This window comes from Dermacentor variabilis, chromosome 8 (genome assembly GCF_050947875.1).
Source record: "Dermacentor variabilis isolate Ectoservices chromosome 8, ASM5094787v1, whole genome shotgun sequence".
Taxonomy (NCBI): domain Eukaryota; kingdom Metazoa; phylum Arthropoda; class Arachnida; order Ixodida; family Ixodidae; genus Dermacentor; species Dermacentor variabilis.
Genome location: NC_134575.1, coordinates 14,209,360 through 14,231,596, shown reverse-complemented (window position 1 = coordinate 14,231,596; position 22,237 = coordinate 14,209,360). Strand labels below are relative to the sequence as shown.

The 22,237-nt window shown below is 46.4% G+C and overlaps 1 protein-coding gene across 1 annotated transcript in view; it reads left to right on the top strand.

Moving 5' to 3' along the window:
* The window catches only part of LOC142589673 (cytochrome P450 3A5-like), a 33,912-nt gene extending 18,559 nt beyond the window's left edge, over nt 1-15,353 (top strand). The window contains exons 7-14 of the mRNA XM_075701208.1: nt 5,507-5,637; nt 6,245-6,356; nt 6,446-6,539; nt 7,309-7,417; nt 7,498-7,586; nt 10,437-10,577; nt 13,058-13,223; nt 14,754-15,353. Of these exons, the coding sequence (XP_075557323.1) occupies nt 5,507-5,637; nt 6,245-6,356; nt 6,446-6,539; nt 7,309-7,417; nt 7,498-7,586; nt 10,437-10,577; nt 13,058-13,223; nt 14,754-14,834 (923 nt within the window). The 3' untranslated portion in view covers nt 14,835-15,353. The remainder of the gene's footprint in view (nt 1-5,506; nt 5,638-6,244; nt 6,357-6,445; nt 6,540-7,308; nt 7,418-7,497; nt 7,587-10,436; nt 10,578-13,057; nt 13,224-14,753) is intronic.
* The last annotated feature ends 6,884 nt before the right edge of the window (nt 15,354-22,237 follow it).

Sequence of the window (22,237 nt, the reverse complement as noted above, 5' to 3'; positions counted from 1 at the left end):
CGATATTTTGTACACTATTGTTACTTCAAAAATAAAAAAAATGATGCGACAGGTGTATATTCATTATTCAAACGTGTTTTTTATATCTAAAAGCACATACAGATCACTAACTTATTGTTTCAAGCTTAGTTTACAGCAGGCTGTTTTAGGCCGGACTTTGACGGATGAAGACGGAATAGCCCAGCAACAGTGCGCCGCAGCCGAGGAGCGAGCTTCGGCGCGCGTCAGAGCTTGTCTCCAGTGGTTGCGCGCCCTTTCTCTCCAGCCGAAGCGAAGCGACGCGTTCGCTTGCCAGCGCGCGCCGAAGCTTTCGGCGAGTGCCAGTGGTTGGGGCATAAGGAAGCAGGGAGAGGCCTCGGCAGTAGGAGAGAGTGAAAGGGTGATTATCGCCGGCAACTCAAACCTGGCTTGGTGTTCAGAGACAATTGTGTAGAGGGTGAAAAGTTACCGAAGAGTGGCGGTAGGGCCGTTTCCAGGACAAACATTGGGCGCTGTTATGGAGCAAGCAAAAGCAAAGCTCGCGGCAAATGCCCACGGACGTCACCTTGTCGAAGTAGCAGGTGAGCTAAATGACGTCCTAAACAGAAAAAAGACTGGACTAGCTCAGCGCTTGGCGAAGGTGGTAGACGACTTGTGCGAGCTGTCCCCTCAGGTGCAGGTCGTGGGGTGCGCGGTGCCAGAGGTACCTGTACGTGACAGTAACATACAAAGAGCCGTAGTGGCTGCTAATGAGGCGATATGGAACATGAGCCGAGAGAAAGGTTTTGAGGTCGTAGAAGTAAACAGGGAAGTGAGAAGGTGTGGTGGTTTCCAACAAGACGCGGTCTACTTCAGTCACAGGCTTGGACGAGAAGTGGGCTAGCAACTTGCGGGTCGCGTGGTTTTTTTCTTCGGGGGCCCACGGGCGATCAGGAGGCCAGTATAAGCAATAATGAAGAAGGACGCCTAGGGAAATCTCGGAACAGCATCTCTGTCAATAAGAGAAAAAGGAGGAAAACAAGAAAGAGAGCTCGCCGTGCAACTGGCGACATAAACATGCAGGGCGGCAGAAGAAAGGAAAAGTCTGCAGAAATTGAGGAGCAGTTAAGTAGAGAACAAATAGGGGTCTATATGCCTACAGAAACGCACCTTAGCTACTCCGAAGAGCAGCCAGGGATTGAGAATTATATTTGGGAAGCGTGCTACGAAACTAAATTAGAAAGAAAGAGAGGGGGATTGGGAATGCTCGTTCATCAGGGAGGCAAATAAAAAAGAGGTAATTAAGAATGTCTAGAGCATCTTTGTTTATCATATACAATGAGTGGAAAGAAAACTTGGCTGGGCGTAACGTATTTGTGGACCGGAAATAATTGCAGAGAGAAGACTCCAGAGTTTGAGGAATGTCTAAGTGCCGATGTTAAGAGTTTTTGGGAGTGTTGTCGAAATGATCTTATTAGTTGGCATGAATGCCCACATACAAGATCTAGATGGTTATACTGACAACAATGGAAAGTTGGAAATATTACCTCGTTATCAAGAATACAGGGCCTAAGTGTGCAGGGCCGATCACGTGGGAAGTGGGAAACCGGCACTCGACCATAGATTACTGTCTGATGACAGAAGGAATTCATGATAAGTTGAGAGAAATGCTCATTGACGAGGAACCATATAGCAGTATAGAGAGCGACCATGGACGCATCATTCTAAAAATGGGATATATGATTAGGAAAGAGAGCAAGCAGTGCCAAATGGCCAGTCCAAATCTTAATGCCGATCAAATGAAAAATATATTCACAAGAGGCGAGGAAGAACTTGGAAAGTGGCCAAGGAAAGAGTGGGAATACGGTGAGCTTCCAAGTGTAATAACGATAGAAATGCGGGAAGACAAGCTAACATGCTCGTCGGAAAGGAAAAAAAAATGAAAAGCTCCGTCGTTTGCCCTCCGTCGTTTTAGCGAAGGCGCTAAAACGACGGAGGACAAAGAAGAAACACACGCACACACAGGGCTCCTTCCTCTTTGTCGTCCGTCGTTTTAGCGCCTTCGCTTCAGATCATGCTTAACCAATACGCCCAACTATCCATCCAAATGGTCAGTGGGTCGCCTCGCATTGGGCGCTCACGGGAAGACTACGAGTGAAGATGTGCAAGGTGATATGGGCTGAGCTTGTTTTGAAATGAGGGAAGCTCGTAGTAAAACTGAGTATGAAGAACGACTAAGGAATATGGAAGAATGTAAGCGGGCTGGGAGAGTGTTCAGGTATCTGTACCGGAAAAACATTGATTCACAGTGGAGGAAAAGAACTAGGAAGCTTACCTGCAAATATGTGACCTCTATGGTAAGCAAAATGGCAAGAAAAACTAATCTCGTGAATGGCAACAATGGAATCGAAATCTCCTTTGAGGAACTACTTCAGAGGATAAACGAAATCAGGAAAGAAACAACTTATGATAACTCAAAGGGAAGCTCATTTGTTTTCAAGCGAGATCAGAATGCCTTAAAAGACGTACTTATAAAGCGAGATATAAGAAGGAAGAACAAGCATGTGCTTGCTGCGGTAAAGCAAGGAAACGATGGAGCATGTTCTATTAGAATATAAAGATATCTACCCAGCGGCCGATTTAGGCGTCCCTGGTCTCCTTGAAGCCCTTGGGTTCAGCGAGAGCAAGGGGAAAGTAAACATGTCCGCAATGGAGAATAGTAAGCGGCAACTGGAAGATTGGTGGACGAAAAGTAGGGAAACGACAAACAAGGGAGTTGTAAAAAAAAACAAAGTTCACAATAGGGGTTCCGAAAGCTTGGTTATGAGAATTCATCGTGGGATTTTTTCTTTTCTTCTTTTTTTCTTCTGAACATAGGTATGGCATCAGGCAATGTAATAACAAGAGCTTGGTGGGGCGACCTATCGCCCCATTCCAAAGGGGACGCTCATGGCATCCATCCATCCATCCTGAGCTTTGTTGTCTGACCATAGATAAAGACATTGAGCAAGAGCGAACAGTCCCATACAGCCCAGGAGCCGAACTCACTGTAGCGCGCCAAGCGGCTGGTATTAAAACCTGAAAATCATTGCCGGTTTTGGGTTTGGGAGCGCCCGTTTTGAATGATAGCTGGAACGCGTTACACCGACTGTGCTGATCGTCGTGGTATTTGCTTTTGCTTCTAGTACTCAACCGCACGCTGTTTGGGGGGTGAGGAACATTGTTTCATTTAGTACAATGTATGACTGCGTGCAGCCTTGTGAAATAAGGAAGTCTTTATCTTGCTCTACATGAATGCTCGTTGCGAGCTTTTGATGCGTTCGTCCATTGTAGTGGCACCTAATAAGCAGTAGTGGTTCCCGTACGATGCACCACCCGCACGGCATCAGCTCAGAAAAGTACATTGCAACAATGTGTCATCTTGGTATTTAGACCTTGTAGGAAAACTGCGTGTAGAGGCGAAACGTGCGAAAGTGGGGAATGAGCGAAATTATAAACAAAATCAATTCGCTTTCGCAAACATGGCGTAGAAAATACCTGAGTCATTTCAAACGATACTATACACAATATATGAAGAAAATATCTAATTCCCAAAAATTCCCAAGTCCCTGGGCCTTATTTCCTGCACTTAAATAGCACAAATGATCGTGCTGCCGCACGTTTTCGACACAACTTGGTCCCAGCAGACACGGTGGTACTCCACGTACAGCTGTGGCAACAACAACACAGGCTCTCATCCAGACCATGCTAGACACTCGCAGAGTGCCTTCTACTCGCACTCAAGGCAAATGCGGTGGTACAAAGCCTCTCTTCAATCGTTCAGAAGATGGAATTTCCCAGTTACTAGTTCCTGGTTTTTCAGCTCCTAGGTGTTATCTTCTGCACGTTCTGGCCGCGCAAGCAATACGCCCCCGTGTAATAACTCTGCATGACTGCTCTCGCGTTTTCGACAAGCGTGAATTCAGAGAGAAAGTACATGTTGTTTGGACGAGGTGAGGGAGGCACAAAAAGCGTCACATGCTTGTCCCCGTAAGACTCAGTCATCGTGTAACTAAATCTGTCACAACGACCTAGCTGCTTCTCGTTAACTGCGTTACAACGCAGGGCGCGGTGAACATGCTCTAAATGCACCTCAAAAGGTACAGAAATAAGTTAAACTAAAGTGGGAGGGACGGAGGGGGGGGGGGGGCGGTCAGCGAAAGCGCAACATATTTGTCCCAATAAGACTGAGTGCACGCGAAACAAACCGCGCCGCAATGACCGAGCTGTCTTACGCTGTGTCACAGCGCCAGGTGCGGCGAGCATGCTCGAAAATTGCCGAAATAGGTTACAATAATGAGCCCATAGAACGATTCAGTAGACGCCAAACCGACTGTGCCAGAACAGCCGAGCTGTTCTTCACTAACTGCGCCACAATGCTCAGTCCGTACTGTAAGCCTAAACTGCTTGGAATGTGGCACAGACTCTCAAACGAAATTTGTCACCTTCCCATAGTCAAATAGCACTGTGTTGCCGTGTCAAAGTGTATAAAGAATGCAATAATAGACACAAAGCCCAAGAAACCAGGCTACGTAAAAGAAAAGAACTACAGACGGGTCACCGAACAGGCGAACGTTCATAAGTGTAACCGCCCTCGCTAGCTTCGGTGGCGCGTCTGGTGCATGAATCTGGCACCGCTAGCGTGTCATTGGCTGCCACTAGGTAAGCACATTAAGTCGACACATATAAGTTCATTTAAGTGCAAATCTTCTTTTTCTTTGTTTTGTTTTTTTTATTTTAGTTCGCGTTGGAGCGAAAGGCAGCACGAAAGTCAATTTGCTGGCTGCTGCTGACGCTCTTCCTCCCCCCAGTGTTTTAACAGTGTGTGTCCGCGCTCATGGAGTGAGGTGTGTTTATGTTTGCCTGTGCGTGCGTGACACCATGCTTATACATTTGTTAGTAAGCAAATGTTTACGGGTTTATACGGCCGATAAAGCTATTATGCTTACTTCGTATAGCTGTCTACTAATAGGCTGACGCAATCGATGCTTTGCCTTTCGGGCGAAACCGACTTTTACTTCTTGGTCTCTTGTTACATAGCGTATTTGTGTGTATATATACTGTTCATGCGTGTCAAGCATTCTTAAAACAAAATATTGCTTGGAATAAGTTCTTGCTGAACTCATGAGTTTTTTATATTCTCCTACTATTGGATTCTGCAATAAAATATAACCCAGAGGCAGGTTGTCACGAAAAATTTGACCCTCACGGGGTTAAATACAATACATCCACTCTCGTACCAAAATTCCTTCGCGCCGTTCTAGCGTAAAATCCAGGCACACGCAGTTAAAAACTTAGTTCAGTGCATTTTCAAGCACATTCAAACGAATCTATATATTTGGAGATCTTTGAGTGCATAGGAAGTTGATCTACTTGTTATCACGGACACGATCTCGCGACATATCTTGCTTAGTAGCCTTCGAAGCAAGGCCAATTACCGGTTTCTAAGTGACCGTACAAAGATGGCAAAGTTATTGCATTCCTATTTTAACGTCAGCCCTTCTTCCAGCGTGCTTTCCGGAGCTTACCTGGTTGTGGAGAGCAATCATATCGTACAGCTCCAGCCATACCCAGACTGCCACGGACAAGTCTTTTCACGAAATTGCTCCTATCATAAAGTTCCGTCGTGGAAACCGTGAGGTAGGCCATGACATGTATTTAGTGGCTGACCCATTTTTGGAAATACTAATGCATGACTGTCTACTCTCGCACCTCAATAAGCAACACACTATGAGATATCTTGTCTACTAAGTATATGCAACATTTAGCTAAGGAATTGAGCTATTGCCCTGTCAGTAAAATGGCGCTGAAGACAATCGCATTACACTTGCTTTTTAGCTTTTGCGGACTTCTCTGAAGTCGTGGTGTCGCTGCCAGGCGTCAGCGGCGCGCAGGCTTAGGGGGTTAGCGTTGGCGACGGCGCTAATGATAGACGTACACAGTGAAGTATGGTGCGGCGTTCTCCAACCGGGTTTGTTTCGACATCATAACCAACGTGGCAGCTCATATATCCAGTAACTAATAAAACCGAATTCGGCTCGTAAGCGCAAGCTGCGCGGTTCAGTCCTTCTTGCGTGATTTAGCGGCAACCAGCGATGACGCGAGCAATATGTGGGCCATCACGTAATCACGGTGGAGGTTACAAAAGATAAACGGTGTTTAGCGCACGATGCAGATCCCACCTCATCTGCAGCTGTCAATTCTATTAAAGGTGTCTACATGAATCACCCTACCTTAATCATTTCAGAAAGATAGAAGCGATCTTCTGCAGCTGATGCTCAATGCGGAAGTTGAGGTTGGAGCCCCCGTCAACGTACATTCGCTCACGGCATCTGGCGATGCTGATAGCCAATACCAAGGTAAACCTGGTAGCCGCCGGCTTCGCGTAACATATCCCATTTTATCTTGAGGGAAGGCCAAGGCACCTCGTCTCTCCTACATCTTTCAGAGGACAAGTCTGTCAAAGTAAACGACAACGGGAAGAAACACGTTTTGACCAATACGGAAATTATGGCGAATGGCTTCACTTTCTTCTTAGCGGGGTAAGAATGAGCTAGAGCTCATGCCTCCTTGTGAAGTTCTGGCTTAACGTATTCCTTTTCGAACATTGAAAATGGAGCCCGAATATACTTTCCAGTTTAGCTTCACTGTTGTGTGCTTAGTTCAGTGCAACATTTCTGTAACACTGTTTGGATATTGTAACATGCTCAGCAGTTGTGCCAGCGTGTTTGACGTCATGCTCGAAGAGTACCATCTGTTACCCTCTGGCACTTTACACACAGTGCTGATTCTGAGCACCGCAATCGGCCGCTGCTTATTGTGTAAAATATATATGATAAATATTAGCCATTAATGGACTGCGGAGAATGCTTGAACTCGAGTACATGCACTATATGAGAGCTGGGCAAAAAGTTCAGTAAATTTTTGAATGTTACAATTATTTTTCCATGTGTCAAAAATAAACGTTTCAGTGTCCCCATTGTTTTCTCAGGAACTATTACAACATACTATATATGTTGTAGTAGTTGAGAAACGACATTAAAATATACAGTTTCTCAACAGCACAGAGCTATTTTGTGGCATTACGTAGAGTACGGTTTACGTCAAGCACTTCAACTGGTCCACACTGAAGGCTTATAAGATACCGACGCCTTTTAAAGTTTTTAACAGCGTCTCTCATTCATCGTGTTTTTTTTAAACATTGCCTGGACCATGAGCGGCGATAATAAGATACGTTAGGTTTAAAGTTCGCTCTCGATGTGTCTCTCTTGGTAATTAGCATCATTGCAGCATTTATGCACTATCTCACAGGTTCGAGACGACGGGCACAGCCCTGGCTTTTGCAGCCTATCTCCTTGCAAAACACCAAGATATACAAGACCGCCTTAGAGAAGAAGTCCTTTCCGTCCTGAAGAGAGATGTATGACTTTTTGAAAATTCTAGGCAGCCCTCTTTGTTCATAATGTGTATGCAACACCACAAATCTACCTGGTGTTTCAGGGAGCGTTTACCTACGACAACGTTTTCAGCATCAAATACATGGACCAAGTCATATCGGAATCACTTCGCATTTTTTCGCCTGTCGTAGGGTGAGTCCTGCTTTTGGATTGTAATCCCGTTCTATAAATAAATTTCGCGTATATTTAAGATAAATCTTTTGGCGTTCCTAATTGTTTTATATCTTCGCAAAACTGCGAAGATTTTCCGAAAACGAGAGTATCCTGCACTTGACAACTTGTTGCTTCATATTCCACGAAGTAACAAACCATACTCAAGAATTTCTTAGGTATACTTTGTGGCGCAAAATACATTTCTTGAAAAGGGACAGAAGAAAGGAAGACAGTGAGGCGCCAAACTACCAACTGTTTAATGACGGCCTGAACAAACGTATAGAAGAAATACAACTGATTGTGGCAGCGATACATCTATCGTATTATATTCCGCAGAAATGTGCTTCATCCATAGTAGGTTATCATGACCATGTTGTTCTGTCACACCTTGGCTCCCTGCGCATGAGCGGAAGTTGTATTTCCTTCTATATGTTTGTTCAGGCCGTCATTAAACAGTTGGTACTTTGGCGCTTCACTGTCTTCCTTTCTCTGTCCCTTTTCAAGAAATGTATTTTGCGCCACAAAGTTTACCTCGGAAATCTAAGCACCAACTTGCCCAAGAAGTCTTTTTGGAACATCCTCAAAAAGCTCATCTCACAGCGCATTGTGGTACGAATTGAAATCGAAATTTATTTGTTCATATTAGATTACAGGTTATATAGAACAATAATATACAGAAGGAGGTCCCATAGTCGATGACTGTATCGAGACCTCCTGTTATTTATAGATGTACTTTTTCTAAAGCAACGAGGAGCAACACATTAAAATCATATACAGGGAAACATGGCAGAAAGTAAGTAATGGAGCACACAAAACAAGATATACTTGTGCATTTGGAAGTTGCAATAAATCTAACGCAGGAAATTCTACAATCGCAAGGAGAAAATGCAGTAAAACTAAATGAACTAAACGAAATTGACAGTAATGAACAGAAAAAATAAACAATACAGAAAATTTCACCCAAACGTGCAACAATAGAAACAACAAGAACTTCAAGAAATACATGACCATCAAAAGAACAAAGGTTCTGGAACAGCGGAATATTTTAAGTAATCAGGGTGAAAATAAATAAAGTTAATGATAAATGTTAGAAGAAAATTCTTCAGATTTTTTTTAAATATGCATGTTGACCGTGATGTCTTGAAGGAAAGTGTTATGGAATTTCAAAATGAAAAAGCTGAAAAATGAGCCGAATGTTTGCCATAGTTGCTGCGTACCTGAGGTAAAATGAGATTATGGTGAAAAGCAGGTCTAGTGACATTAGCGTTTATCAGGCATGTTTTAGGAATTATACATGCAGCCACTTATTTATTCAAAAACTTGAAAACAAATATATCCAAATTATGCAACACAGTTTCGTTCACGGAGAGAATGTTATTAGAGTGTAACAATGGAAGAGCGCGAGTATTATAAGGGCTAGAGGTGACTATTCTAATTGCTTGGTTTTGTGAAGTTTGAAGTGAACTGAGGTGAGTATCATATGTATTTCCCCAACATACTAATGGGTAGTTAATGTGTGAATGTATAAAAGCGTAATAGAGCGAGACAAGTGTAGCACAGTTAGAGAATTTGCGGCCTCTGATCAGTAACCGAATGCTGTAGGCAATTTTCTTTTTAATATTAAAGACATGATAATGAAACTTGAGGTTACAGTCCGGTTCTACTCCCAAGAATGAGCAATGAGTGCTAGAAGGGATTAAATGGGAACTAAGATTCAGCAATGGAACTGAACAAGAAGATTTATGGCGAAATTCAACACACTAAACTTGGTTTTGGAGATATGAAGAACAAGATTATTATTGATACACCAGTTTGTAACCTTAGCTAAGTCAGTATTGAGTTTAGTAACCAAGGACGAAATATTTTTATCGTAGTTAATAATGGTTCTGTCGTCGGCGCACAGTACACAGTGTGAGGATGTTAGGCAATCAAGCAAATCGTTAATGTAATTTAAAGATAATAAAGGTTCCAGAATAGAACCCTGCGGTACTCCCAGGTTAGTAATCTTAGCTTCGGAAAAAACATTCGAAATTTTAACCATCTTATGTCTACTCTGCAGATGGGTTCGTAGCAATATTATTGCTGGCCTAGTAATAACTATAGCTTCCAGTTTTAAAAACGAAATGTGATGGTTATTAGCGTCAAAAGCTTTTGTAAAAGCAATAAAAACTGAACCGGCGAAATATTCTTTATCAACAGGTTCTTTTAAGCGATCCGTTAGGGAGATGAGAGCAAGGTCAGTCGAATAGCCAGGAGGAAAACCATACTGAGAATTTGACAGAATAATAAATTTAGTCAGATAATTGCTTAATCGTGTAACAATCAACTTTTTAATCACTTCACTAAGAAATTGCAATGTACATATTCGGCAAGAATTTGTCAGTAAAGAACAATCACCTCTCTTAAAAACGGTAATTACCTTTGCTCGTTTCAGCTCAGATGGAAAAGTGCCAGTCCTGAATATTAAATTGATAATAAAACATGTAACATCACATATGAAATGAGCAACTAGTTTTATGTTACAAGGATGAATATTATCGAGACAGGCACTGGTTATACTTTCAGCGTGCGAATGACATCAGGAACCTCATGGGGAGTTGTAAGGTAAAGAAAAGAATTAATGCACCATATGATTCAGTGAAAAAGAACGGCTGCTGATCACTGGTTTGTCCGGAGAAAAGGCATCATTGAACACTCTTGATATATCAAATGGTTGATCATATGTTATGTGATCGTTTGTGATAGTATATGCGCGTGATTAAACTTGTTGACACTTTCCATTTCATGAAGTTGAACGCATCGCACATGTTTTCTTCCCCTGCGCGGCAGCTTCACGACAAGAAGGTGCGCTAAGGGCTACGTCCACAATGGCATCACTATACCTGCTGGAACCAGCGTCATTATTCCCAACCATCACATGAGTCATGACCCAGCCTTCTGGAAGACGCCTGAAAATTTCGATCCCGAAAGGTTATTATTTTTTTTTTTCGTACCATACCAATGACCCGGGTCCATATTCGCAAAGCCTTCTTGCACTAGAGCACTTCGTAAGAGCAGATGGCAGGCAACCATAATGTTTGATATAATACTGCGAAAGAAGTTATAGGGACACGGCAGGCGAATACACGCCGTCCGGGTCACCGTGCTCTCTTGTATAATATCCAAGTGCGATAAGATCCTATCGCTCCCCGCGGTGTCGTATGCTTAAGGTGCGCAAAAACAAGCGTGAGAGGGTGAGCAGTGAATTGTCGCGTTGAGGCGTGCCGGCATTCGCATTGCCCAGTTTTGTGCGCGAATGGTAGGAGGGGGAGAGGCAGGCAGGTAAGAGTGTGTTCTGAATTCTAGCCCAGACGTCGCTGAAGGTTAATTGCGCGACTGAACGCAGCTGCGTGGGTCGTTTCTCTATTTATTTATTTTGGTAGTCGGCAGCCCGTATAAAACCGTGCAAGCCGGAACGGCTTCTGGCTTTGCGTGCGTTGAAAGACGCGTCGAAGCTAGAGGCAGCACGAAGCGTTCACTCGCTGCTGCTGCTGATTTTCACCACGCCAGCGTTCTGACAGCGACCGTCTACGTTCATCGAGTGAGCTCTGGCGGGGTAGTCTGTAAGAGTCCACCTAGCGGACATTTCGTCTGCTGCACTTCGTCTGCCGACTGCTACACCGCCTCGCTGCCGCGGATGCGTAGCCCAGCCCAACCAATCAGAACTTCCAGAGCAGACGAAATGAAAATGTCCACTAGGTGGGCTCTTACAGAATGCCTCCCCTGTTCTTGTTTGCCGGTGCATGTGTGACGCCACGCTTGTTAATTTAGTTAGTAAGCGGTTGCGCACTGCAAATTTCGCGGCTGATAAAAGTACTGGCTTTACTTCGTATAGTTGTTTAATAATCTGCTGTTGCAATTAATCACTTTCTTGTGACACTGCGAATGCTTATATTTCTGAAAGCGGCTAGCAAACTTAAACTTAACACTGATATGCATTCAGAATGCGCCCCTATAGATGGGGTCAATTGAGCTGGATTCACAGCAAAATTTTTCTTGTTTAGGGGGAACGCAGGGCTGAAATCATGACTATCGACAGAAGTACGCATTTTCTAAGTTTATTTGCTTTCGATTTCTAAGCATATAAAGAAGCTTCTGCCAAGATTGGCAGAAGCTGCGTGTAGAAGAGAAGAAAATTAGCTTTGTTACCTTGCAGTTGCATGCATTTTGGCATGTTTTGAGATCTTTGAATCAATTTTTTTCAAGTTATACTTTTTGCCCAATTCTCACTTTTAGGAAAATAATGGTTTCGAAACTACAAAGGCAAAAACTATTTAGAAGGTTGTTTCTTGGCTGAAAATTTATGACGAACAAGAATATGGACATCTCGAATTTTGAAATTGCATATATAGAGATATGACTACACGTTTCTAAATAACTGCAACAGCAAAATAGAAAAAGGAACTCAGTTTTGATGTGATGCGGTTTCTGTAGAAGAAGGCATAACATCGCAAGCAGCTTCCCCTATCCTCAAATACATGGCGTCCAGATGATAGTTATTAATATAGTTATCTAACCGTATAATTTTTAAAATGCTAATTTTCCTAAGGTGACACTCTAATTGGCTTAGTGGGACAGGCATACATTATTTTTTCTATTTGTGGCAGGGTAATCTAATAACGCTTTAATGGCAACAAGACAATCTCTCGTACCAATTTTCTTAACGTTTTCCCTTCGATTTGAAAGCTGAGCTCTCCTGAGCTTAAGTTCCTCGTAAGAGCTGTTTCCCAATAGCAGGTCGAACTCTCTAATGATATGCCCGGTGCCAGAATTGGCTCATATCTTGTCTTACAAACACTTGCAGCGCAAGAACATCTTTGTGAATACGGGTCCTGGTGTATCTCTCAAAGTTTGAGTGCTCTTGAAAAGCGTTTCACTTACTCGGGGCGGCTTACATAGCATCACTGCAGTGCTCACAGTTATTTAATGCGAAGAACTTTCATTACTTCGCGTGCTTCCCGACGGGAATCAAGGGCACACAACTAATACTAAGCTCCATCTGTACCGCGAGCTTTACACTCCGACCTTTTTAGTTCGAACAATAACCATTGAGTACTCAGTTCACCTATACCATTAACTACCTAATGATTAGAAATTATTTGACCGCTAATGCTTTGGATTAGATTGTCGACGCCGCTTCATGCAACTCACGAAATCCAACAGCAGAAATTCAAGAAAGCGGGATGCACTTAAAGCTTTCGGAATGAAACTGAATGGCTGGCAAGTTCAATGACGCATTTTGAGCTTTGCCTGCTTCACAGTGTTCAATTAGTCACTGCTGCTTGGAAGGATGTCGTGAGAACAAATATATGATGGCTAAGTAAATAACTAACGTGGCGCCTGTGTGAATGTCACCATGATGGTGCAGCTTTCGCATTTCATTTGAGCGCCTTGCCTCCGATTCTTTGCAGGTTCAGTCCTGAGAACAAATGTCAGATAGATCCAACCGTGTACCAGCCTTTTGGTCAAGGCCCTCGGAACTGCGTCGGAATGCGCTTCGCTCAGCTCGAGATGAAACTAACCATGGCCAAGCTGATGGCAAAATACAGGCTCGTTCTGGACGAGCGTCACATTAAGGTGGGCGCTTCCTGAGCAACTATTCGACACAATTTGTCATGGAAAATACCGCTTGCTTTGTTTCAAAGGGAAGAATTGAGGTGTATTCACTCAGAGCAGAGAATTGTTTGGTATGAATACTGCCTCCATTGCATGGATATATAATTCACCTGTATAGTTCTATCTATATATCTATATTAACTTCAACTTGGGAGCATGAAACCCAACATAGGAAACATAGGCCAGACGAACCCCGCCATATACGCGTAGGCCTGAAAAAGTAGTTCTTGTTACTGAAAATTGTAAAGATTCCCATCATGAGGCAGCTTGTTCTTAAATGTAACCCATAGATGTAATCCGATCCAATTTCTCTATTAGATGCAATTTCCCATAGGAACCGCAACTTCCTTTTGTTTCCTAGAACAAGGATTGAATTAAATACCCTCATAAGTGACACTTGATAGGTATAAATATTGCACACATGTCTAGCCCGCCATGGTTGCTTAGTGGCTATGGTGTTGGGCTGCTAAGCACGAGGTCGCGGGATAAAATCCCGGACACGGCGGCCGCATTTCGATTGGGGCGAAATGCGAGAACACCCGTGTACTTAGATTTAGGCGCACGTTAAAGAAGCCCATGTGGTTCAAATTTTCTGAGGCCGGCACTACGGCGTGCCTCGTAATCAGATCGTGGTGTTGGCGCGTGAAAACCCATAATTTAATTTTTTCCACCAATGTCTAGAATATGTGTTTTGTTTTGTTAACGCACCTGTATAACTTGAGCTCGTGGGTATAAAACCCAAGACACAAAGCATGGGCAGTATTTACCTCGTCATAAGCGTTTAATTCTTGGAGTATGCTTCTTGTTAGTGCGAACTTCACCAACCTACATTGTAAGAAAGCCAGTTCATGAATCAAAGTTTATATGCAGTACATCTGACAACATTGTCGTAAAGTTTACGGCCTGCATTGTGTTACTATCATACTTAAGTGTATCAGGTGATAGAGGAAGGTATGTGTCGGGAGCCAACGTTTCAGCTAAAGAACTTGTCTTCGTCTGGACGCTGCCAAAGAAGCGTTGTCTACAAAGGCATTGCTTCATCGACCACTATCCGCCGGGTAATCCAGCGGGTATGATACTTTGCCGCTGAGCTGGAGGTCGTGGGTTCGATCGCCGCCGTGGCAGCCACATTTCAATGGGAGCGAAGTACAAGAACGCTCGCATACTTAGATCTAGGTGTTGGCAACAGAATCCCAGCTGGTCCAAAGTATTCTGGAGTCCCCTCACGCTGGCGTTGTCGTCTAATTCATGCCCTGGTATTTGGTAATACATAGCCAAAATGTTTAATTTGTTAAGCTTTCTTGGCCGACCGCCTGTTGATGTCTTCATCTCCTGTTTCTTGGAAACTTTTGTATTAAGTTCAATATGCCAGAAATCGCAGTAGTTTTGGCATGACTGTAGAAGCAACATTGTCTATGATTAGTTACTTTGTGCATACTGCAGCCACAACTAAAATTCTTGCAGTAATACAACCGTTGTTTTTTATTGCAGGAGAGAGATTTGAAGCTTGAATCTACTTTCATCTTTGCGTACCCCCCGGATGGCATTTGGCTCAAGATCGAAAAAGTTTGAAGCATAGAACTTGCATTTTTGAAGGGCTCAACAGTGTTCGACAGAAATTATTTTAGAAGAGTCGGGCGCTCTATAGAACAGTACACAATTTATCAAAAAATAATCTGGCCGTTCAATTTTTTCTCGAATTCATGGTGATAATAGGTATTTATTGATAAACTTCTCGCAAATTACTTTGGTGTTCGGGCGGTTGTCACCGGCCTGATGCGAAACATCAGAGAAACTAGGGGAGTTGGTCCATAACAGATATAACTGTGAAATTGCAAAGGACAGAATTCTGTGGCTGCAGCGACATAATTCCATCCTTGGCTATTTTCCTGGTACTGCATCCATGAATGCAGTGCGGTAGTAACTAAGAACAATGGAATGTTACTGCTCCAGCAGTCTCAGGGCACTTAACGGCACTTTTAGGGGGTTATCCATCTGCGTATCTATGTTTGTATCTGTGTCTATATACGGTTATATGTAACGGTTCTCCCGAGAATTTGGGCCACTGGGTCCTTCTTGGTCATATGGTTGCTGCATCGGGCGGCTGTATTGAGGTAACAGGGTTCGAAAGCAACCATCGGACCATCTTGGATCAGTGAACATGTGGCAGTGTCTACATACGTGGCGCTGTTCAGCGAATCTGGTTCAGGTCGACATGGTTGCCTGTAGATGCGGGACTGTGCAGGTACCGCTGTTCAAACAAACTCTTTGACGCTGACTTGCAGCACTGGGTATGTGCCACTAGGTCTGTTCTGGTCCTAAATGAACCTCTTAGATGCCAGCTTGAGTCACTGGGTATGTGCCTGCAAGTTGGTGCGGCTCTTCAACGAACGTCTTTCATGGCAATTGGGTAACTAGATATTTGCCACGGGGAATGGGTCGCTGCTTAATGACACATAACAATCCTTATAATTCTTCGATGCGCGGCGGAGCCAAGCCCACGTCACAAGGATTTCTCAAGGACAGCAAACCGACGACGCTTTAGCAGGCTTCTCCGCAAAACCGCTTTTTCCACTTTTCAACGAACGTATTTCACGCCAACTATTTAGCGAGCTCCGCTATGAATGCACTCGATTTTTGTTGCTCTTCAAAGAACGTCTCGCTAACTTGGATCGCTCAGTATGTGCCGCAAGGTGGGCGGCATGGGAGGGAACAATTTTCAGCGTTTGCAAGCACCGCTGCACCGCGCTTCGCGTCTCGAAGGCCACGAACTGACTTCTTTGCAGCGCCACCAGATGGCTCAGCGTAATCAGAAAGAGGCGCAAGAGATACACCGGGATGCCACATGATGGCATTTCTCAGCGGTCGCAGGAATCCCGCTTCAGGAAACGCTTCACACGCAAGGCGTTACGACGATTGCAATACGTTGTGGTGCTGTATACCCGCCGTGGTTGCTTAGTGGTTATGGTGTTGGGCTCCTAAGCACGAGGTCGCGGGATCAAACCCCGGGCACGGTGGCCATATTTCAGTGGCGGCGAAATGCGAAAAACACCCTTGTACTTCGATTTAGGTGTACATTAAAGAACCACAGGTGAGTGAGTGAGTGAAGTAACTTTATTTCGGTCCAGAGAAGACGCAGGGGAGTCCCCGCGACACCCGGCTAGTGTTACGTAGGGACCGCCAAGCCGAGCTTGACGGCCCGATCGCGGGCATTCTGGACGGCCAGGGTTTGGTCGTTGAGTTCGGGGCTGCCCAAGAACGCAGCCCACCTATCCTCGCTGAAGGAGGAGCCGATGGCCTTACACTCCCACAACACATGGTCCAACGTTGCCCTTGGTCCACAGGCCGGGCAGGATATCTTTCAGGGTATATGGAATGAAGAACCACGAGGTTAGGGTACGCACGGGCTTGTAGAAGTCGAAGGGTAACCGCCTGCGCTCTGTATAAGGCGGGGTGTGGAAAGGGGACCGGTTTGGTAGGCATTAATGGTTGCCTTGGAATCACTATATATTGCCTCTCTGCGACCATCGAGCAGAGCCAGCGCGATTGCAATCTGCTCGGCTACCACGGGCCTCGAAGTGCGTACCGTAGCGCAGCAAGTGAGCCTTGAATTGGAATCTACGATGGAGACGGCGAATGCCTGTTGTTGGACATATGCCGCGGCATCCACGAAGCTTGCCTCAATGTGGTTATTGTGGACATGCTTGAGTAGAGCTGTACCCCTGTCCCGACGTCTGCCGACGTTGTTTGCGGGGTGTGTATTGCGGGGAAGGGGCGACATGTGCAGGTGAGACCTGATGTCACTGGGAATCCGCACGGCGTCGGGGCACTGATCGACAGGATTGAGGACCATCTCGTCGAGTAACTTCCGGCCCATCGGGGTGCCGGATAGTCTGAGCAGCTGTGAGTGCTCTTGTGCCTCGATAATTTCTTCTAGCGTGTTGTGGACTCCGAGCTTCAATAGGTTTTCGGTGTGGGTGCTTGCAGGTAAGCCGAGGGCAAGCTTAAAGACCTTTCTGATGAGTGAATTGAGCTTGTTCCTCTCTGCAACATGCCAATTATGCATGGCCGCCGAGCATGAAAGGTGGCAGAGAACAAAAGCATGTATAATGCGGATGAGATTGTCTTCCTTGATTCCCCAGTGCCTGTTGGCGATCCTCCGAATGAGGCCGAGAACATTCTCCCTCTCGGCGGTGATCTTTCTGAGTGCGGTTCCATTGGCACTGTTAGACTCGATATACATCCCCAATATTCGGAGCGAGCCCACTCTGGCCACCCGGAGACCCGTCACCAGTGAAAAGCCATATTTCGCTTTCGGACGCCAGTTTCCAATCACGAAGGCCGCCGGCTCTGGGTCTTTTCGTCTTTTCTTGTAGAGAAGTAGCTCAGACTTCGATGGAGAACATCTGAGCCCAGTGGGGCGGAGGAAGCGCTCGGTCGCATCGATGGCGCTTTGCATGGCGGCTTCAACTTGGCCGTCACTCCCGCCGACGCACCAGATGGTGATGTCATCTGCGTAGATGGTATGGTTGATTCCTTGAATCTTCGTGAGCTCCTTAGAAAGCCCGATCATTGCGATGTTAAATAATGTTGGCGAGATGACTGAGCCCTGAGGCGTGCCGCGTGAACAGAGGGTGATAGGGTGATCTCTTGCGAAAGGTATCCTTCGATTTTGAGCTTGGCAGTTCTCTGGATAAGGAAGGGTCGGACGAAGTCGTAGGTCCTCTTCCCGAGCCCGAGGCCGGCAATAGACTGGAGAATGAACTCGTGTGAGATATTGTCGAACGCCTTCTGCAGGTCTAATCCAAGGATGGCTCAGGTATCTGCCGTGCTCCGGTCGATGATCTGATGCTTTATCAGCTTCATGGCGTCCTGTGTCGAGAGGCCGGCTCTGAAACCAATCATATTTTGGGTATACATGTCATTGGCCTCGATGTGCACCTTGAGCTGGTTGAGCAGGGCATGCTCTGCAACCTTACCGACACAGAACGCCAGGGAAATCGGTCTTAGATTCTCTATTCCTGGTGCTTTACCGAGTTTCGGGATGAGTACCGTGCAGGCCGCCTTCCACTGTGCGGGGGCCTGTCCACTACGCCAGACTTCATTAATCTTTTTAGTGAGGAAGTCAATCGACTCATCATCGAGATTCCTCAGCATCCTGTTAGTGACGCCATCTGGGCCAGGGGCAGATTTGACGTTGAGTGAGAAGAGGACATCTCGGATCTCGGCCGCGGTAAAGTCCTGGTCCAACTCCGGCACCGCACACCCCGCGTAGTCCGGGAACTGGGTAGGGGCAGAGCTATCCGCGACTGGCAGGTACTTGTCTATGAGCCTGTCGACAATCAACTCGTCCGGGGTAGAGTCCGTAGCGAGGTGGATGGCTCGCGCGAGGGATCGTCTTTGGCTGGATCTGGTGCTGCCTTCATCGAGAAAGCGTTTCAGCAGACCCCAGCTCTTGAATAATCTGAGCTCACCCTCGACGTATTCGCAAAGCTCATCCCATTGTTGCTTACACAGATTCTTGCAGTGATGTTCGATCTCCCTGTTAACCTCCGAAGCCTTCTTGCGGAGCCTCCTGTTATGCTTCTGCCCCTTCCATCTCGTGAGGAGGGCTTGCTTGGCTTCCAGCAGGTGTGCCAACCTGCTATACATCTGGTCAACGTCGAGCTCAGTGACGACCTCCTTGGTTGCCGCCGTGGCGTCATCCCTGATCCCTTTGCACCAACCTTCAAAATCTGTCTCGGCCATCGGTTCGCGCTCGGCTCTGATCTTGCGGAAAACGTCCCACTCGATCAACTTGAATTTCCTCGTCTTATAGCGGGCGATCGGGAGGGAAACTTCGATGACGTTGTGGTCACTTCCGAGGTTTAGAGCCGTGTTGACCCACTTGACCTCCCCTACGTTCTTGACAAAAGAGAGGTCTGGGGTAGTGTCCCGGCATGTGGAGTTGCCTCTCCTAGTGGGGAAATCCTTATCGGTGATAAGGGTCAAGTCTAGTTCAATCGCAGTCTGCCACAGGTCGCGTCCCTTGGGCGTGTCATGGGTGTACCCACACACCCCATGTGGGGAGTTGAAATCCCCCACAACGACAAGGGGGTGCCCACCGGCCAGGCTGATGGCCCTCTTGAGGAGAGAGTTCGCCCTCGCCCTGCGGTAGCTGGGGCTGCAGTATACGTTGAGGATAAAGAGGCTGTTTCTTCTGAGGCCCTTTCTGGGTGGGTTAATGAGGATTTCAGTCATGACGTACTCGATGCCATCACCAAATGCGCCGAGGTCGCGAGAGAGGCAATTGTACCTTTGGTGACAAGGGTAGCAACTCCCCTACCTCCTGAATGTGAGGATACTACCAGATAACCTGCGAGTTTGATAGGAGTACTAGTTGCAGCTTCCTGAATAGCGATGATTTGGGGCTTAACCGTGTGAGAGTTCTTAAATATTGCTGCAGAAGCGGCTTCTGCGGAGGGTTTCCCAACAAGAACCACAGGTGGCCGAAGGTTTTCCGGATCCTCTCACTGCGGCGTGGCTGATAATCAGTTCGTGGTTTTGGCACGTGAAACCCCATCATTTCTTTTGGTGTCACTGCATTGGTACAATCCCAAACGCATTACAGTCGATAGCCACAGTGAGATTGGTTCCGCCGATGTTGTTGATATCGTTACGGGAAGAAGCGTGCGTCTATTTACATATGGATTTTAATGGCTCAGCCAACAAGCGTAGAGCCGCGATAATGCTAAAAACTCTTCTTCGTCGTCTCCAAGGCCACCATCATCGTCCTCTTCTTCCCACATTACCGACTGTGACATCAGCCTCGTCGGAAAAAGCACCTTATTGGTTCGGCTCATCGGTCTGAGAAAGGTAAGGCTTGAGACGGCTGCCGTAAATGATGTCAGAGAGAGGTGAAGGCACCGTGGCATCCAGCGGAGACACTTCATATGTGACAAGGGTCACCTGGTGAAGGATGCGGTAAGGGCCATAGTATCGCGAGAGTAATTTCTCCGAAAGACCAACACGCCGAGTTGGATACCAAACTAACACAGAAGCAGCTGGTTCCTAGTGCACGTCGGGATGGCGCTGGTCGTAATGGCACTTCTGACGTGTCTGTGAAGCAGAAAGACGAATGCGGGCAATCTGGCGTGCTTCGGTCACTGTGGCTATGACATCCCGAGTGTACTCTGTCGGCGAGTCGAGTGTGGTCGAAAGGAGAGTCTCGAAAGGCAAAGTCGGCTCACGGCCGAAGAGAAGATAGAAGGGTGAATAGCCAGCTGTGTCGCGGCGCGAGGAATTGTAGGTGAACGGGACAAATGGTAGAGCAATGTCCCAATCGCGATGATCGGAGGAAACATGCACTGCTAACATATAAGTTAATGTGCGGTTCAGGCGTTCGGTAAGACCGTTAGTTTGAGGATGGTAAGCGGTAGTAGGTTTGTGTTTAGTAGTACATGATCGAAGTTGGTCGTCTATTAATTCGGTAAGAAAGTATCTGCCGCGATCGGTGAGATGTTGACGAGGTGCACCGTAGTGCAAGACAACGTCGTGAAGCAAAAAATCAGCGACGTCTGTGGCGAAGCTGGTCGGTAGGGCTCTAGTAATGGCACAGCGAGTTGTATAGTCCGTAGCGACAGCAATTCACCTATTTCTGTCATTTGATATAGGGAATGGTCCGAGAAGATCTACGCCAACGCGAAAAAAAGGGTCAGCCGGTATATCCAAAGGCTGCAGCAGTTCGGCAGGAGGTACAGCTGGTCTTTTCCGGCGTTGACACGACTCACACGCGGCAACATAGCGCCGGACGGAGCGGTTGAGACGGGGCCAGAAAAATCGTCGCCAAATTCGGTCACAGGTCCGCGTGACGCTAAGTCGTCCAGCTGTGGGGACGTCGTGCAGTTGCTGCAGTACAATCTGTCGTAGATGAGACGGAATGACGGTTAGGAGCTCGGGCGTGTCGGGGTGCATGTTGCGGTGATACAGGATGCCATTTTGTAGTACGAACATGTGAAGAGATGGGTCAGACGGATCAGAGAGCAAGCGTTCAATAATGGGGCGTAACGACTCATCGCGTCGTTGTTCAGTGCCAATGTCTTGCAAGGCAAAGAGCGAAAGAACGCCGATTGGTGCGACATCCACTAAACCGTCCGGTACATCGACGGTATGAGGAGACAGGTGGTCGGCATCCTGATGTAGACGGCCCGACTTGTGTATTCCTGCAGCCTTAGGGCCCAACGACCGAGGCGTCCGGTTGGATCCCTGAGGGAGGAAAGCCAACAAAGGGTGTGGTGGTCGGTTGTAACTGTATATGGTCGGCCGTATATGTAGGGTCGGAACTTGCCCACCACCCAAATAAGGGCGAGATACTCGCGCTCAGTAATCAAGTAATTGCGCTCTTCGGGAGAGAGGAGGCGGCTGGCATAAGCGATGACGTGGTTGTGCCCACATTGGCGTTGAGCTAAAACTGCACCCATGCCGTAGCCACTGGTGTCAGTGCGGATTTCTGTCGGAGCGGACGCGACAAAATGGGCGAGAACAGGAGGTGTGGCGAGCAGCGTGATGAGCTGCGAGAAAGCAGACGCTTGTTCAGAGCCCCAAAAGAAAGGAACGTCTTTCTTGAGGAGGTCAGTCAGAGGAAGGGCCACATGGGCGAAATTTTCCACAAACCTGCGGAAGTAAGAGCAAAGGCCAATAAAGCTGCGAACATCTTTGGCACAAGTTGGTACGGGGAAATTCTGCACAGCATGAACTTTAGCGGGGTCAGGGCGAATGCCTGACGAATCGACGAGGTGTCCGAGCATGATTATTTGGCGTTGACCGAAGTGGCACTTGGACGAGTTGAGCTGCAAGCCAGCGGTGCGAAAAATAGAAAGAACAGATGAAAGTCTTTCAAGATGAGTCACAAAAGTTGAAGAGAATAAGATGATGTCACCCAAGTAGCACAAACAGACGGACCATTTCAACCACGCAAGAGCATGTCCATTATCCGT